Here is a 19,621-nt window from a genome sequence, read left to right as displayed (position 1 = left end):
TAAAGCCATGCTGACTTTGTCCTATTAAATTATGCTTATCTAAATGTTCCGTTACTGTCTCCTTAATAATAGACTCCAAAATTTTACCCACCACAGATGTTAAGCTAACTGGCCTATAATTTCCAGCCTTCTGCCTACTACCCTTTTTAAATAACGGTGTTACATTAGCAGTTTTCCAATCTGCCGGGACCTCTCCTGAGTCCAGGGAATTTTGGAAAACTATCACCAAAGCATCCACAATCCCTACTGCCACTTCCCTCAAGACCCCAGGATGGAAGCCATCAGGTCCAGGGGATTTATCCGCCTTGAGTCCCATTATTTTACTGAGTACCATCTCTTGAGTGATTTTAATCGTATTTAGCTCCTCCCCCCCGAGAGTCCCCTGTTTGTCCAGTGTTGGGATATTCTTAGTGTCCTCTACTGTAAAGACTGAAACAAAATATTTGTTCAGCATTTTTGCCATCTCCATGTTTCCCACCATTAATTTCCCGGTCTCATCCTCTAAGGGACCTATGTTTGCCTTAGCCACCCTTTTTCTTTTTATATAACTATAGAAACTCTTGCTATCTGTTTTTATATTTTTTGCTAATTTCTTTTCATAATCTAACTTCCCTTTCTTAATCAATCCTTTAGTTACTTTTTGCTGTCTTTTGAAGAATTCCCAATCTTCTATCCTCCCACTAAGTTTGGCTACCTTATATGTCCTTGTTTTTAGTCAGATACTATCCTTGATTTCTTTACTTAGCCACGGATGGCTGTCATTTCTTTTACACCCTTTTTTCCTCAGTGGAATATATTTATTTTGAAAGTTGTAAAATAACTCCCTAAATGAACACCACTGCTCATGTACCGTCTTACCCTTTAATCTATTTTCCCAGTCCACTTTAATCAATTCCGCTCTCATACCATCATAGTCTCCTTTATTCAAGCTCAGTACGCTTGTTTGAGAATCAACCTTCTCACCCTCTAATTGGATATGGAATTCAACCATGTTGTGGTCGCTCGTTCCAAGGGGATCCTTAACTAGGACATTATTAATTAATCCTGACTCATTACACAGGACCAGGTCCAAGGTTGCCTGCCCCCTAGTAGGATCAGTTACATACTGCTCAAGAAATCCATCCCTGATGCACGCAATGAACTCGTCCTCAAGGCTGCTCTGCCCAATTTGATTTGTCCAGTTAATATGATAATTAAAATCCCCCATAATTATGGCTGTTCCCTTATTACATGCCCCGACTATCTCCTGATTAATACTTCTTCCAGCAGAGTTGCAACTATTAGGAGGCCTATATACTACGCCCACTAATGTTTTTTTTCCCTTATTATTCCTTATCTCCACTCAAACTGTTTCATTATCTTGATGCTTTGTCCCAATATCATTTCTCTGTATTACAGTGATTCCTTCCTTTATTAACATAGCCACCCCACCTCCCCTTCCTTCCTGCCTGTCCTTCCTGATTGTTAAATACCCTGGCATATTTAATTCCCAGTCGTTGTCACCCTGCAGCCATGTTTCTGTAATGGCCACAAGATCATACCCATACGTAGTTATTTGTGCCGTTAACTCGTCCATTTTATTACGAATGCTACGTGCATTCAGATAAAGAACTTTCAAATCTGTTTTGTGACGCTTAGTTCCTGCTTTTTCCTTTTTTAACACTTTACCTATTACTCCATACCTTCTGTCCCTTCCTGTTACGCTTTCCTCTCTCTCCCTGCTCAGGTTCCCAACCCCCTGCCACTTTAGTTTAAACCCTCCCCAACAGCACTAGCAAACACTCCTCCTAGGACAGCAGTCCCGGCCCTGCCCAGGTGCAGACCGTCCGGTTTGTACTGGTCCCACCTCCCCCAGAACCGTTTCCAGTGTCCCAGGAATTTGAATCCCTCCCCCTTGCACCATTCCTCTAGCCACGTATTCATTTGAAATATCCTCCTATTTCTACTCTGACTAGCACGTGGCACTGGCAGCAATCTTGAGATTACTACCTTTGAGGTCCTATTTTTTAATTTACATCCTAACTCCCTATATTCTGCTTTTAGGACCTCATCCCCTTTTTTACCTATATCGTTGGTGCCTATGTGCACCACGACAGCTGGCTGTTCGCCCTCCCCCTCCAAAATGTTCTGTAGCCGCTCCGAGACATCCTTGATCCTTGCACCAGGGAGGCAACACACCATCCTGGAGTCTCGGTTGCGGCCGCAGAAACGCCTGTCTATTCCCCTTACAATTGAGTCCCCTATCACTATAGCTCTGCCACTCTTTTTCCTCCCAGCCTGTGCAGCCTATGACCCCTAGTTTTCTAGAGAAGCCTGTTCAATCTTTCCTGAGAGGAAAAGCTTCTCAGTTCTGCTTTCATCCTGGTTAATCTTTTTTGCACCTTCTCCTGTGCCTTTATATCCTTTTTGTAATACGGAGACCAGGACTGGGCACAATACTCCAAGCAAAATACTGCAGATGCTGGAAATCAGAAATAAAAACAGATCTTAACGACAAGGGAAAAGAATAACGACCCAACATTTTGCGTCATAACAGGGCACAGTGAGGATCCAGCAATGGTTTAATATCCAGAACACAGCTTGGTATTGCGATTGCTAAGGGTTTAAGGCCCATTACACTCATGTTGCCGTGTGATACTGAGCGAGTCCCACAGAGTGACGTGTAAATGATGCTGGAGACCAATTCTGGGCCGCGTGTATGAACGTATTTTTTTATTCGTTCATGGGATGTGGGCGTCGCTGGCGAGGCCGGCATTTATTGCCCATCCCTAATTGCCCTTGAGAAGGTGGTGGTGAGCCACCTTCTTGAACCGCTGCAGTCTGTGTGGTGAAGGTTCTCCCACAGTGCTGTTAGGAAGGGAGTTCCAGGATTTTGACCCAGCGACAATGAAGGAACGGCGATATATTTCCAAGTCGGGATGGTGTGTGACTTGGAGGGGAACGTGCAGGTGGTGTTGTTCCCACGTGCCTGCTGCTCTTGTCCTTCTAGGTGGTAGAGGTCGTGGGTTTGGGAGGTGCCGTCGAAGAAGCCTTGGCGAGTTGCTGCAGTGCATCCTGTGGATGGTACACACTGCAGCCACAGTGCGCCGGTGGTGAAGGGAGTGAATGTTTAGGGTGGTGGATGGGGTGCCAATCAAGCGGGCTGCTTTGTCCTGGATGGTGTCGAGCTTCAGTGTTATTGGAGCTGCACTCATTCAGGCAGGTGGAGAGTATTCCATCACACTCCTGACTTGTGCCTTGTAGATGGTGGAAAGGCTTTGGGGAGTCAAGAGGTGAGTCACTCGCCTCTGAATACCCAGCCTCTGACCTGCTCTTGTAGCCACAGTATTTATATGGCTGGTCCAGTTAAGTTTCTGGTCAATGGTGACTCCCAGGATGGAGATGGTGGGGGATTCGGCGATGGTAATGCCGTTGAACGTCAAGGGGAGGTGGTTAGACTCTCTCTTGTTGGAGATGGTCATTGCCTGGCACTTGTCTGGTGCGAATGTTACTTGCCACTTATCAGCCCAAGCTGAACTTGTTCAGCCAGTGTCCACTGGGTCCTCATTGTACTACCAGAGCTGGGTGAAGTAGCGTTTTTGGGAGCAGATGCGTGTTATCACCTAGATATGGGAAATTACAAATCTGTGGGCCAAGCAGGGAGCGTTATGGCACACGAGGTGCAAGAGTGAGTCTTTCCAATGTTTTGATGAGACTCTGGGCTGTCTATTGTGCAGACAAGGTGGGTGTGATATGCCTGGGACCAATCTTATTTGGCCCTTCTTATAATTGTGGGTTAGGACTTCATGCTTCACACACAGACTCCCATTAGGTGTCGACCAGGGTTCACTCATACTTGCTCTTCTCTGCTATTTTTGCATTCTCTGGGCACATGGATTTGAAGATTCCAGATTTCTGTAAAATTGGCCTGGCTTCTACAGGAGTCTAGTGATGGTGACTCATTCTGAGACTCTGGCCTGGGTGCCTGCATTGGCTCCAAAGTGTTTGATTTGTAGTTTACAGCGTTTTTTAAAAAAAGCAAATAAATACAAGCCATTTAGTTCCTTGGAGAAAATGGTCTACTCAAAATAGTTTGGAGTTACGGTGCATTTCTGGCTTCTTACCGAGTCAACCAGCAGTTTTTTGCTGGACTCTCCAATGCTTTTAAGTGCCATGTCCACATCCTTCTGTCCCGGCAAGCAGTTCACACAGTTGTTCAGTGAGTGAGATACCGCCTTAGCCACCTTTGGAAAGCAAAGAAACAATCCTGATACAATCGTTTTGACTGGAACTCTTAAGAACAAGTCTTTTATTGATTTGACGATCTGTTGGCAGAGCAGCAGAACACGGCAACGAGATGTGCCTCACAGCAGGAGGACAAATCGCCAATCGGCCACCTTGCGAGTGCCCGATTGCAGCCAATGCCATCTGGAGATAAGGGATAAGTGGGGATGAGGCACTAGCCTGAAAAAGGGAAGAGAGAGTCTGAAGGAACAAGTTGGCTTGTGCCATTTCTGAAGGTCCAGAAGCAGTCAGTTCACAGGGACAGTACTAAAAGTACTTGGGACGTGCTGCTCCTTTCCAAAAGAAATTGGGTGTTTTTTTTTAATTCTCGGGATGTGGGCGTCGCTGGCAAGGCTGGCATTTATTGCTCATCCCTAGTTGCCTTGAGAAGGTGGTGATGGTGGGCCTTCTTGAGGGGTTTGATACAATTGACTGGCTTGCTAATCACATTGGTGTGAGACTGGAGTCACATAGGCCCAGACTGGGTAAGGATGGCGGGTTTCATTCCCTAAAGGACATTAGTGAACTGGTGTGAAACACTCAAAATAAAAGGAGATTAAGAGAGCAACGAGTCAATTATTTTGAAAGGGTCTAAACATACCTCAAAATTATAGATCAGGAAGACACACACACACACACACACACACACACACGTCTTGGGTTTGATTGCATTAATATCAATGTGACCTGTGTTGAAAACCAAACATCCTCAGTCTCTCCAGGAATCCACCCGCACTTTGAAATACTTTAAAGGGGAAACAAAGAAAAGATTGAAAATAATTTAAAAATAAACCGTTCAGAATTTATTCGGCACCTTTACAACCAATTAAATACATTTTTTTTGGAAGTGTTGTCACTGTTGTAATGTAGGAAATGCGGCAGCCAATTTGCGCACAGCAAGATCCCACAAACAGCAATGTGATAATGATCAGATAATCTGCTTTTCGTGGTGTTGGTTGAGGTATAAATATTGGCCAGGACACTGGGGAGAGCTCCCCAGCTCTTGTTCGAAATAGTGGCCGTGGGATCTTTTACGTCCACTTGAGAGGGCAGACGGGCATCTCATCTAAAAGACGGCGCCTCTGACAGTGCAGCACTCCCTCAGCACTGTACTGGGAGTGTCGGCCTAGATTTTGTGCTCAAGTCTCTGGAGTGGGACTTGAACCCACAACCTTCTGACTTAGAAGCGAGCATGCTACCCACTGAGCCACGGCACACACCGTGGTTAGGTTAAAACTGTAAAGCTGTAGTACAGATATGTGTGTTTTAATACCATCTTAAGGGCATGCTTGACCCCCCCCTGACCTGTGCCAGCCTCTGCTGACTCTCCGCGTCTCCGGGTGAGGCCAGCGCGTGCTTGGCTTCCTGGATCAGCACAGCAGACCCTTCCATGACGTCGCGGGCCGTGTCCAGCATGGAATTCTGAGCTGGAGAGTTGTCGGTCGATGCTGCAACCCCGCGAGCAGCCGAGGCCAGGGCCTTGAGAGCTTGTGCTGTTTCTCTCGCAGCGATACCTGAGAGAGAAGAGCACAAGTGAAAGATCGGACGCAATGCTTTTGGGATATTAACGCACATTGAGAGAACGAAGGTGAGTGGATAAAAAGTGTCAATCTCTAAACGACCTCCCCCCCGCCTCACCGACTTCCTCCCACACATCGACCCCACCCTCCTGACCTGCCTCATTTCTCAGTGTATCTGTTTGACCCAGTAGCACAATCCCCAAAATAAGAGGCTCAGGATACCTCGCCCAGATGCTGGGTGAGGTGACTCACTGAATCCGTGTTGAACAAAGAACGACTCTGCAATCCTTTCTCGAATGGTCCAAACGATCCAACTTCAAAGTCGATGCCAGTGTCTGGCTATAAGTTTATTGTTCCAACGTGAGTCACTTCATTTCCGAGAGTTTGATCTTACAAATTCAAAGGAAGGATTTTATTCGTGCTTAGGGGCAGACAAATTGCCAACATATTTCACAATGTCGCCACTGTGAGCACACAGAGGGACTAAACTAGGGCCCCAATACCGAGCCACCAACTCACCCCTGGATGCACCATAGTAAGGAGGGGTGGGGGGTATATTAATACATAGTAATAATTGCCTGATAGGGTGTATGAATAATGATCGCGGGACGGGGCGTGTCCGTGACACCGCGGGACGGGGCTTGTTAATAATAATACACGTCTCCAGCCAAGCTGTTCCAGTGCAGCTACAACACTGGCATCTACCCGACAATGTGGAAAATTGCCCAGGTATGTCCTGTCCACAAAAAGCAGGACAAATCCAATCCGGCCAATTACCGCCCCATCAGTCTACTCTCAATCATCAGCAAAGTGATGGAAGGTGTCGTCGACAGTGCTATCAAGCGGCACTTACTCACCAATAACCTGCTCACCGATGCTCAGTTTGGGTTCCGCCAGGACCACTCGGCTCCAGACCTCATTACAGCCTTGGTACAAACATGGACAAAAGAGCTGAATTCCAGAGGTGAGGTGAGAGTGACTGCCCTTGACATCAAGGCAGCATTTGACCGAGTGTGGCACCAAGGAGCCCTAGTAAAATTGAAATCAATGGGAATCAGGGGGAAAACTCTCCAGTGGCTGGAGTCATACCCAGCACAAAGGAAGATGGTAGTGGTTGTTGGAGGCCAATCATCTCAGCCCCAGGACATTGCTGCAGGAGTTCCTCAGGGCAGTGTCCTAGGCCCAACCATCTTCAGCTGCTTCATCAATGACCTTCCCTCCACCATAACGTCAGAAATGGGGATGATTGCACAGTGTTCAGTTCCATTCGCAACCCCTCAAATAATGAAGCAGTCCGTGCTTGGGCTGATAAATGGCAAGTAACATTCGCGCCAGACAAGTGCCAGGCACTGACCATCTCCAACAAGAGAGAGTCTAACCACCTCCCCATGACATTCAACGGCATTAACTTCGCCGAATCTCCCACCATCAACAGCCTGGGGATCACCGTTGACCAGAAACTTAACTGGACCAGCCATATAAATACTGTGGCTACAAGAGCAGGTCAGAGGCTGGGTATTCTGTGGCGAGTGACTCACCTCCTGACTCCCCAAAGCATCATCGACAAGGCACAAATCAGGAGTGTGATGGAATACTCTCCATTTGCCTGGATGAGTGCAGCTCCAACAACACTCAAGAAGCTCGACACCATCCAGGACAAAGCAGCCCGCTTGATTGGCACCCCATCCACCACCGTAAACATTCACTCCCTTCACCACCGGCGCACCGTGGCTGCAGTGTGTACCATCCACAGGATGCACTGCAGCAACTCGCCAAGACTTCTTCGACAGCACCTCCCAAACCCGCGACCTCTACCACCTAGGACAAGAGCAGCAGGCAATGGGAACAACACCACCTGCACGTTCCCCTCCAAGTCACACACCATCCCGACTTGGAAATATATCGCCGTTCCTTCATCGTCGCTGGGTCAAAATCCTGGAACTCCCTTCCTAACAGCACTGTGGGAGAACCGTCACCACACGGACTGCAGCGGTTCAAGAAGGCGGCTCACCACCACCTTCTCAAGGGCAATTAGGGATGGGCAATAAATGCCGGCCTCGCCAGCGACGCCCACATCCCATGAACGAATAAATAACATCGCGGGACGGGGCGTGTCAGTGACATCGCGGGACGGGGCGTGTCAGTGACATCGCGGGACGGGGCGTGTCAGTGACATCGCCTCCCTTTCCTCGCCGAAGTCCGTGAACGCGTAGTCTCTTCCTAAATTCGTGTCCATTTTCCCGCAATTCCATGTTTGAATCCCTCCAATCAGGTTTCCAACCTGCCACAGCACTGAAATGGCCCTCATTGAAGTCACAAATGACATCCGATGTGACTGTGACCGTGGTAAACTATCCCTCCTCATCCTTCTCCACCTGTCTGCAGCCTTTGACACGTTTGACCACACCATCCTCCTCCAACGTCCAGTGGGTGGGACCGGCATCGCCTGGTTCCATTCTTATCTATCCAGTTGTAGCCTGAGAATCACCTGCAGTGGCTTCTCTTCCTGCTCCCGCACCGTTACCTCTGGAGTCCCCCCCAAGGATCTATCTTGGTTCCCTCCTATTTCTTATCAACATGCTGCAGGGTGTATGAGCAATATTACGGGACAGGGTGTATGAGCAATATTACGGGACAGGGTGTATGAGCAATATTACGGGACAGGGTGTATGAGCAATATTACGGGACAGGGTGTATGAGCAATATTACGGGACAGGGTGTACGAGCAATATTACGGGACAGGGTGTACGAGCAATATTACGGGACAGGGTGTACGAGCAATATTACGGGACAGGGTGTACGAGCAATATTACGGGACAGGGTGTACGAGCAATATTACGGGACAGGGTGTATGAGCAATATTGTGGGACAGGGTGTATGAGCAATATTACGGGACAGGGTGTATGAGCAATATTGTGGGACAGGGTGTATGAGCAATATTGTGGGACAGGGTGTATGAGCAATATTGTGGGACAGGGTGTATGAGCAATATTGTGGGACAGGGTGTATGAGCAATATTATGGGACAGGGTGTATGAGCAGGAACATGCGATGGGGATGGACCATGAAAGATTTGTTTGTGACAATACTGGAAAGCAGGCGGAGCTGGTCGAGTGTTCTGGGTCTTGAGACATCCTAGAAATGATATAGATACAGCCAGAAATACCACTGCAAGAATGTAAAAAATGTCATATCAGTAGATCGAAGAAAGCATTATATCTGTGAAAAATCAACAGAGACCCCGAGCAGCCGGGACCGAGGTTTATTGCCATGTGTGTTTTGTTTCCAGTTGTAAACACTTTTATGCTTTGCTTGTTGGTTAGTGCAATTGATGCATTAATTCTGTTCTATCGTTGATTACTTGTCATGTTTAGTTTTTCGATTTTAAGAAGTCCTGCAGTAAAATGAATTAGAACAGGAAGTAATAAGTCATGCTGCAAAAATGATGAACTCTGTAAAATGGACCACAGTATACTGTGGGCAATATAACAGCTATTGTGTGGGTCTTATTCCCTGGTGTGTAGTAACATTGCAACATTAGTTGCCGCTGATTTATAGAATTGAGAGTTCATTTGTCCAAATCTCTGCTTCATTCAACTGCAGAAACGTCCAGTTACTGATCGAGTGATTTATACTGTACGCAAAACAGCAACACTTCCAATACAACCTGTTGCTGCTGCATTTTACATAAAGCAACGAAACAGAAAGAATTGCATTTATATAGCACCTTTCATGTCCTCAGGACCTCCCAAAAGGGCTTTACAGCCAATTAATAACTTTTGAAGTAGCGTCACTGTTGTAATTTAGGAAATGTGGCAGCCAATTTGCGCACAGCAAGATCCCACAAATCGCAATGTGATAATGACCAGATAATCTGTTTTTGGCGTTGATTGAGGGATAAATATTGGCCAGCACACTGGGGAGAACTCCCCTGCTCTTCTTTGAAATAATGCCATGGGATCTTTTACGTCCACTTGAGGGGCCAGACAGGGCCTCGGTTTAACGTCTCCTCCAAAAGACGGCACCTCCAACAGTGCAGCTCTCCCTCAGTGCTTGGATTCTGTGCTCAAGTCTCTGGAGTGGGACTTGAACCCATGGCCACGCTCCAAAAAGGCTCAGATGTGGACTCCAGTCACATAAACCACACTGCACCAAGATTGGTTCAGAAAAATATATCAGGGAGAAAAGCCTTCACATCGATGACTGAATTCTTATCAAGGATTTAATGCTCCCGTGTCTCTCAGCCCACCCAATGAGCACTCCCGTGAGGTCATCCACTTTGGCTCCGAGAAAGACAATTCGGAATATTTTCTTAATGGCGAGACACTAGGAGCTGTGGAGGAACGAAGGGATTCGGGTGTCCATATACACAAATCACTAAAATCTAGTGCACAGGTGCAAAAAGTTATCAAAACGGCAAATGGAATGTTGGTCTTTATCTCAAGAGGGTTGGAATAGGAAAAGGGAGGAAGTGCTTCAGTTATATAAAGCTTTGGTCAGGCCCTATTTAGGGTTCTGCATTCAGTTCTGGGCAACGCACTTCAGGAAGGATATATTGGCCTTGGAGGGGGTGCAGTGCAGATTCACCAGCATGACACCAGGTCTTAAAGGGTCAAGTGATTAGGACAAGTTGGCATAAACTTGGCTTGCATTCCATTGACTTTAGAAAGTTGAGGGGTAATTTAGTTGGGGGTGTTTAAAATGATAAAAGGATTCAATAGGATCGATACTGAGAAACTATTTCCCCCGGTGGGGAAATCCAGAACAAGGGGGCACAATCTCAAAATTAGAGCTAGGCCATTCAGCAGTGAAATCAGGAAGCACTTTTTCACACAAAGAGTCGTGGAAATCTGGAACTCTCTCCCCCAAAAGGCTGTGGATGCTGGGGGTCAATTGGGGTTTTCAAGACTGAGAGCGACAGATTTTTGTTAGGTAAGGATATCAAGGGATATGGAATAAAGTCGGGTAAATGGAGTTGAGGTATAGGTCAGCCATGATCTAACTGAATGGCCAAACAGGCTCAAGGGGCTGAATGGCCTCCTCCTGTTCCTATTTTTGCAACAGTTTGGACATCAAGGCTCAGAGTTCAACAAGAGAGGCTGCATCCACCTGCATAGTGTTTATTGCCTCGAATTACACCCACCTGTATAATGTTCATTGCCTTGAGCTGCACAGGTAAGGAGCTGTGCCATTGAAGAGCCAACAGCCTTGGATGTGCTTCCCAGGTCCTGAGCACATTTCTCCAGCTGAAAAGATAGCAAGACAAGAGTTCCATTACTGCACAGTTCCAAAATCGACACTCGTGTGAACATAACCACGTTCACTCCTCCCAAATTTCTGAACCCTCCTTTTCTGAAGGTGATACATTCTACAAGTTCGAACTCAACTCAGTCTTCACTGGCGAGTTTTATATTCATTCTCGGGATGTGGGCATCACTGGCAAGGCTGGCATTTATTGCCCATCTCTCGTTACCCTGAGGTGGTGGTGGTGGGCCTTCCACTTGAACCGCTGGTACTGGTTTCATACAACTGAGTGACTTGCTAGGCCACTTCAGCTAAGAGTCAACCATGCTGGCATGGGACCGGAGTCACATATAGGACGGCAGGTTTCCTTCCCTAAAAGGACATTAGTGAACCAGTCGGGTTTTTGCAACAATCCAGACAGGAGAGAACTGTAGGCTATTCAACCATGAGTGAATGGTTGAGCTTGATCCTGGTCTCGGTCAAGAGAACACACGTACTTTCCAACAGGGATCAATGGATGCCCGACAGGAGCAAGAACGCCCCCCCCCCAGCCCATGGCTGCTGTGCCCAACTGCAGTGCGACCGCTCTACAAGCATTCCTGGTCTGTCTGGCTCAGAAACCATACCCGGCCCGAACTGGGCCATACAGGTCAGCTGATAACGGCTCAATAATTAGACACTCGTGGTGGTTAAGTAATATCAGGCTAAACAGCGGCAGAAGCACAAGATGCGTCTTGGACTGGGTTCACCTGGAGGGAAGAGAAGATGTGGAGGTCAAAGGGTGACCCACCACAGGACAATCGAAAAGAATGCCTCCATCTCGTGCTGGACAGACAACAGTGGAATGAATGGGTTGTCTCGTACGTCTCTAGGCACAGGAGCGTCTAGACTAAACAAACTGGGAGAAAAACTAGGGGACACTTCAAAATAAAACTCTCCCAGTTTCCCAGCTCTTTGTCACATGATCGTGACCAGGATGACGGGCAGCCAACCTGCTCCAAGGCATTAACTGATGCCTCTGCTCACCAGCTGCCTGGAGATAATGGATATGGTAGTGTTGGGATTGTGGTACAGGACCAGCAACCCAGAGGTCATGGGTTCAAGCACCACGGCAAGTTGTGAAAATAAATCTGGTAATTTGCGGGTTGGCATCCGGCGGGGGGAGGGACTATCAAAGAAGCTGCCGGATTGTCATAAAAACTCAAACTGCTTCACTAACCTCCGTCAGGGAAGGGAACATAAGAACATAAGAAATTGGAGCAGGAGTAGGCCAATCGGCCCCTCGAGCCTGCTCCGCCATTCAATAAGATCATGGCTGATCTGATCCCAACCACAAATCTAAAGAACACAAGAAGTCGGAGCAGGACCCGGCCACATAGCCCCTGGGCCCTCTCCGCCACCCACAGGGCATTGACCGATCCGAACTCAGCTTCATGTCCAATTTCCTGCCCGCTCCCCATAACCCCTAATTCCCTTTACTTCTAGGAAACTGTCTATTTCTGTTTTAAATTTATCTAATGATGTAGCTTCCACAGCTTCCTGGGGCAGCAAATTCCACAGACCTACCACCCTCTGAGTGAAGAAGTTTCTCCTCATCTCAGTTTTGAAAGAGCAGCCCCTTATTCTAAGATTATGCCCCCTAGTTCTAGTTTCACCCATCTTTGGGAACATCCTTACTGCATCCACCCGATCAAGACCCTTCACAATCTTATATGTTTCAATAAGATCGCCTCTCATTCTTCTGAACTCCAATGAGTAGAGTCCCAATCTACTCAACCTCTCCTCATATGTCCGCCCCCTCATCCCCGGGATTAACCGAGTGAACCTTCTTTGTACTGCCTCGAGAGCAAGTATGTCTTTTCTTAAGTATGGAGACCAAAACTGTATGCAGTATTCCAGGTGCGGTCTCACCAATACCTTATATAACTGCAGCAATACCTCCTTGTTTTTATATTCTATCCCCCTAGCAATAAAAGCCAACATTCCGTTGGCTTTCTTGATCACCTGCTGCACCTGCATACCAACTTTTTGATTTTCTTGCACTAGGACCCCCAGATCCCTTTGTACTGCAGTACTTTCCAGTCTCTCGCCATTAAGAAAATAACTTGCTCTCTGATTTTTCCTGCCAAAGTGCATAACCTCACATTTTCCAATATTATATTGCATCTGCCAAATCTCCGCCCACTCACCCAGCCTGTCTATATCCCCTTGCAGGTTTTTTATGTCCTCCTCACTCTCTACTTTCCCTCCCATCTTTGTATCATCTGCAAATTTTGATATGTTGCACTCGGTCCCCTCCTCCAAATCGTTAATATAGATTGTAAAGAGTTGGGGACCCAGCACCGACCCCTGTGGAACACCACTGGTTACTGGTTGCCAGTCCGAAAATGAACCATTTATCCCAACTCTCTGCTTCCTGTTCGATAACCAATCCTCCACCCATGCCAGAATATTACCCCCAATCCCGTGATTTTTTATCTTAAGTAATAATCTTTTATGTGGCACCTTGTCGAATGCCTTCTGGAAGTCTAAATACACTACGTCCACTGGTTCCCCTTTATCCACCCTATACGTTATATCCTCGAAGAACTCAAGCAAATTTGTCAGACATGACTTCCCCTTCATAAAGCCATGCTGACTTTGTCCTATTAAATTATGCTTATCTAAATGTTCCGTTACTGTCTCCTTAATAATAGACTCCAAAATTTTACCCACCACAGATGTTAAGCTAACTGGCCTATAATTTCCAGCCTTCTGCCTACTACCCTTTTTAAATAACGGTGTTACATTAGCAGTTTTCCAATCTGCCGGGACCTCTCCTGAGTCCAGGGAATTTTGGAAAACTATCACCAAAGCATCCACAATCCCTACTGCCACTTCCCTCAAGACCCTAGGATGGAAGCCATCAGGTCCAGGGGATTTATCCGCCTTGAGTCCCATTATTTTACTGAGTACCATCTCTTGAGTGATTTTAATCGTATTTAGCTCCTCCCCCCCGAGAGTCCCCTGTTTGTCCAGTGTTGGGATATTCTTAGTGTCCTCTACTGTAAAGACTGAAACAAAATATTTGTTCAGCATTTTTGCCATCTCCATGTTTCCCACCATTAATTTCCCGGTCTCATCCTCTAAGGGACCTATGTTTGCCTTAGCCACCCTTTTTCTTTTTATATAACTATAGAAACTCTTGCTATCTGTTTTTATATTTTTTGCTAATTTCTTTTCATAATCTAACTTCCCTTTCTTAATCAATCCTTTAGTTACTTTTTGCTGTCTTTTGAAGAATTCCCAATCTTCTATCCTCCCACTAAGTTTGGCTACCTTATATTTCCTTGTTTTTAGTCGGATACTATCCTTGATTTCTTTACTTAGCCACGGATGGCTGTCATTTCTTTTACACCCTTTTTTCCTCAGTGGAATATATTTATTTTGAAAGTTGTAAAATAACTCCCTAAATGAACACCACTGCTCATGTACCGTCTTACCCTTTAATCTATTTTCCCAGTCCACTTTAATCAATTCCGCTCTCATACCATCATAGTCTCCTTTATTCAAGCTCAGTACGCTTGTTTGAGAATCAACCTTCTCACCCTCTAATTGGATATGGAATTCAACCATGTTGTGGTCGCTCGTTCCAAGGGGATCCTTAACTAGGACATTATTAATTAATCCTGACTCATTACACAGGACCAGGTCCAAGGTTGCCTGCCCCCTTGTAGGATCAGTTACATACTGCTCAAGAAATCCATCCCTGATGCACTCAATGAACTCGTCCTCAAGGCTGCTCTGCCCAATTTGATTTGTCCAGTTAATATGATAATTAAAATCCCCCATAATTATGGCTGTTCCCTTATTACATGCCCCGACTATCTCCTGATTAATACTTCTTCCAGCAGAGTTGCAACTATTAGGAGGCCTATATACTACGCCCACTAATGTTTTTTTTCCCTTATTATTCCTTATCTCCACCCAAACTGTTTCATTATCTTGATGCTTTGTCCCAATATCATTTCTCTGTATTACAGTGATTCCTTCCTTTATTAACCTGTCACCCCTACACGTAACTCCAGTCCACACTACATGGTTGGCCCGTAATGCCCTCTGAAGTGGTCTAGTGACCCATCTAGGTTTAGAGCAACTAGAGGTGGGCAATAAATGTGGCCTTTCCAGTGCTGCCCACATGCGAACATAGGAATTCACTTATGTAACAGGTTCCAGGTTCAGCTTTTTTTGAAAGCTCCTCTGGCATCCGACCTTAACAATAGTGATGGAAGAACATGAACAGATCCAATACTTCATTTTTGTGTGAAACCTCTTCTTAAATTGATTATCCTTGGCTCATTTTTTTTATTTGCATCTGCTGTTATTCTCTCGGTCTCCCCTTATATCAGAGTGAACTGAGGAATCACTAGACGAATCAAGACCAGGGTCAATCTAGTTCGCCTTCTGCCACCCTGGTAGTCGCATGATTCAATGATAATGGAGTTGTTGACTAATCATGGCAATCAATCTCTATCAGTTAGTCTACAACCGGACATGAGGCGAGGAAAACTCCAATGGGGGAGAGGTTTGGGAACCATAGGTCCAAAGTCACCTGTTCCTCCCGAACATGTTCCACTTCGCGCACATCACGTCTCAAATTACTCATATACTGTCTCCCAAAATGTTATTGTCTGAAACATAGGAACATAGGAACAGGAGTAGGCCATTCAGCCCCTCATGCCTGCTCCGCCATTTGATAAGGTCATGGCTGATCTGTGATCTAACTCCATGTACCTGCCTTTGGCCCATATCCCTTAATACCTTTGGTTGCCAAAAAGCTATCTATCTCAGATTTAAATTTAGCAATTGAGCTAGTATCAATTGCTGTTTGCGGAAGAGAGTTCCAAACTTCTACCAGCCTTTGTGTGTAGAAATGTTTTCTAATCTCACTCCTGAAAGGTCTGGCTCTAATTTTTAGACTGTGCCCCCTACTCCTAGAATCTCCAACCAGCGGAAATAGTTTCTCTCTATCCACCCTATCTGTTCCCCTTAATATCTTATAAACTTCGATCAGATCACCCCTCAACCTTCTAAACTCTAGAGAATACAACCCCAATTTGTGTAATCTCTCCTCGTAACTTAACCCTTGAAGTCCGGGTATCATTCTAGTAAACCTACGCTGCACTCCCTCCAAGGCCAATATGTCCTTCCGAAGGTGCGGTGCCCAGAACTGCTCACAGTACTCCAGGTGCGGTCTAACCAGGGTTTTGTATAGCTGCAGCATAACTTCTGCCCCCTTGTACTCCAGTCCTCTAGATATAAAGGCCAGCATTCCATTAGCCTTATTGATTATTTTCTGCATCCGTTCATGACACTTCAATGATCTATGTACCTGAACCCCTAAGTCCCTTTGGACATCCACTGTTTTTAACTTTTTACCATTTAGAAGTACCCTGTTCTATCCTTTTTTGATCCAAAGTGGATGACCTCACATTTGTCTACATTGAATTCCATTTGCCACAGTTTTGCCCATTCACCTAATCTATCAATATCGCTTTGTAATTTTACGTTTTCATCTACACTGCTTACAATGCCACCAATCTTTGTGTCATCGGCAAACTTAGATATGAGACTTTCTATGCCTTCATCTAAGTCAGTAATAAATATTGTGAATAATGGAGGCCCCAAGACAGATCCCTGCGGGACTCCATTAGTCACATCCTGCCAATGTGAATACTTACCCATTATCCCTACTCTCTGTCAAAAGAAATCTATCTAATTTGCATTTGAATGAATCAATACTAACTGCCTCCACCATCTCCCGAGGGAGCCTGTTCCATAGGTTAGTTTTGTATTTATCCCTCTTCAAGCGCAGGCCGTGTCCTCTGGTTCCACTGTCCTGGACAAGGTGAAATGGCTGGTCATGGTCGACATTATCTAGTCCCTTTAGAGTCCTAAAAACAGCAATCATATCACCTCTCAACCTTCTCTTTTCCATTGAGAACGTGCCCAATTTACACCAATAACGAGAAAGGTACAGGGCTCGGCCCCTGCACACCTTGCCCCCAGACTTTTCCCATCCTTGTACTCTGGTCCCCCACCAGCATCTTTTGCTAACAAGAGATCCGAGATCAAGATCTCAGCAACATGAGGTAAACTCAACTCGAGCTCCCGATCACCGTGGTAACTTGGTCTGGTGAATGATACCCCGTCCCACTGCAAAAGGATTGTTTAACCGTTCCTGTATAATTATCATCCCAAATTCAACACCAATTACAGAAACTATCGTGACCTTAGCAGCACCTGCAAAATCATGAGGGCCAGGGTTCATAGCGGCTTACGGGATTGCTTAACGAGTCTTGTGTCAGCCTACGAACCCAAACTGAATTCCACAGATTGACCAAAATAAGCACCACCAACAAGAGATATTTAAAATCAACTTAACATAAATGAGTTTAAACTAGGGAAGAGTAGGAATAGACTGGATGTTAGGTGGTTGTTCTTTTCCCAGAGAGCAGTGAGTCTCTGGAATACATTGCCGGCTGGTGTGGTGGGTGCTGACTCTCTGCCTTCAAGAGGGAGCTGGACCAGTTCCTGACTGGGGCAGAGATCGCATCATATAGGTGGTCAGTGTCTTTATAGATAACACTCGGTCCATGAGATCTCCTGGACTGGGTTCCATCGCCCGAGGGGGTCGGAGAGGAATTGTCCAGAGTAATTGTTCCCTTATTGGCCCCGAGTTTTTATTCCCTGCTTTTTTGCCTCTCCCATGGATGTGGGGGCGGGGGGGGCGGAGGTGAGGGGGAAGGAAGGGAGGAAGTGCCCAGTCAGGATGGTCTGGCCATCATGGTGTGGACAGGCTTGATGGACCAGCTAGTCTTTTCCTGCCCGACAATTTTGTACGTTCGTAATTAAAACAGAAAATCTGTACAATAGAAAACATTCACCATTTCTGTGCTGCTCAGATCAAATCAACGATTTCATCGCTCCGCACGGTGAGAGAAATTAATTTTAATAACGGGATACAGATCACAAGTGGAGACTGTGTGTTGATCTCGATTCGTGGGACCGGGAGAGGGGAGGGTTAAGGCCATGAGTAATTAAACAGTTAATGCAGCAATCCTCATTGGAATCTTGTGCCTTTTAAGAGTGTCAGATAATAAGCTCTTACCGATGTTTAATAGTAAACAAGCCATTGTGTCATGTGACTGTAATGGGCTATAAATAGCTCCTGGTTTCTAGCTCAGGCTTTTATTTAAGTATGAGCTGGTAAAATTACATAGCCGACTGTTTGAAATGTTATGATTTTATACACCTGGGCTATTTGATACCTTGGAATAATTCCCTTAACCCTGGAAGGACCAGCAGTCTCAGAGATATTTTGGTTTTCCATTATCCTTGTTCTCAAATGCATTTTGCTAACATAAAACAGACTACAATCTTCCAAACACGAAGAATACTAGACACACAGGGCAGCCTGCACCTCTTGCTCATTTAAAAGAGGGGATGCAACAAATGAAAAGCAATCATATTTTAAAAATGCACAACTTTAATTGGTACTCTGCATGAGGTGCCAAACTTGGGACATCCCTTACAGCAACAACCACCTGTAAGGCCATAAGAGATAGGAGCAGGAGTAGGCCATTCGGCCCCTCGAGTCTGCTCCGCCATTTAATGAGATCATGGCTGATCTGATTTTTACCTCAACTCCACTTTCCCGCCTTTTCCCCATATCCTTTGACTCCCTTGCTGATCAAAAATTTGTCTAACTCAGCCTTGAATGTATTCAATGACTCAGCCTCCACAGCTTTTTGGGGTAAAGAATTCCAAAGATTCACGACCCTCTGGGAGAAGAAATTCCTCCTAATTTCCATCTTAAACGGGCGACCCCTTATTCTGAGACTATGCCCCCTAGTTTTAGATTCCTCCATGAGGGGTAACATCCTCTCAGCATCTACCCTGTCGAGTCCCCTCAGAATCTTGTATGTTTCTATAAGATCTCCTCTCATTCTTCTAAACTCCAATGAGTATAGACCCAACCCGTTCAATCTTTCCTCATAAGACAACCCTTCCATACCCGGAATCAACCTAGTGAACCTTCTCTGAACTGCCTCCAATGCAAGTATGTCCTTCCTTAAATAAGGGCACCAGAACTGTACGCAGTACTCCAGGTGTGGTCTCACCAGCACCCTGTACAGATGTAGCATAACCTGCATTTATGTAGCACCTGTTGGAGAATACGCTTGGTGTTGCAAGTGAGCATGCAAGGAGAAGTTTGCTCGATGACCGAAGGAGCAAAACTTCATGATCTAAATGACGAATTGTAAAAGTTAAAAACAAGACGGCCAATGATTTAACAATTTAACGCAGAGAGAATACACAACCCCCTGTCTCTCCGGGAGGAGAGAAGACAGCAGCTGCTTTACCCAGCCCGAGTGTCCCCAGCGTGTAAATCTGTAGTCAACGACCCAATTGCTGCCTATATTAGAATAGATCTGAGAGACTGTTGTTAACTGTCTATTAACGTGTCTAACTGAGTGTGCATGATTGATTAGTGAAGTGATATTTCGAACTGGTGTCTCATGAGTTGATTAGAATCAAAAGCCAACAGCGTCT

The 19,621-nt window shown here is 45.8% G+C and overlaps 1 protein-coding gene across 3 annotated transcripts in view; it reads right to left on the bottom strand.

The window, feature by feature from the left end:
• Positions 1-19,621, bottom strand: part of tln2b (talin 2b) — a 320,826-nt gene that overhangs the window by 88,616 nt on the left and 212,589 nt on the right. For all 3 annotated transcript variants that reach the window (XM_067973305.1, XM_067973306.1, XM_067973307.1), the window contains exons 27-29: positions 10,926-11,028; positions 5,569-5,777; positions 4,104-4,223 (exon numbers count right to left, since the gene is read on the bottom strand). In XM_067973305.1, the coding sequence (XP_067829406.1) occupies positions 4,104-4,223; positions 5,569-5,777; positions 10,926-11,028 (432 nt within the window). The remainder of the gene's footprint in view (positions 1-4,103; positions 4,224-5,568; positions 5,778-10,925; positions 11,029-19,621) is intronic.

The sequence above is a fragment of the Heptranchias perlo genome, chromosome 38 (assembly GCF_035084215.1).
Source record: "Heptranchias perlo isolate sHepPer1 chromosome 38, sHepPer1.hap1, whole genome shotgun sequence".
In the NCBI taxonomy this organism is placed as follows: Eukaryota; Metazoa; Chordata; class Chondrichthyes; order Hexanchiformes; family Hexanchidae; genus Heptranchias; species Heptranchias perlo.
This window is presented reverse-complemented; position numbering and strand designations above follow the sequence as displayed.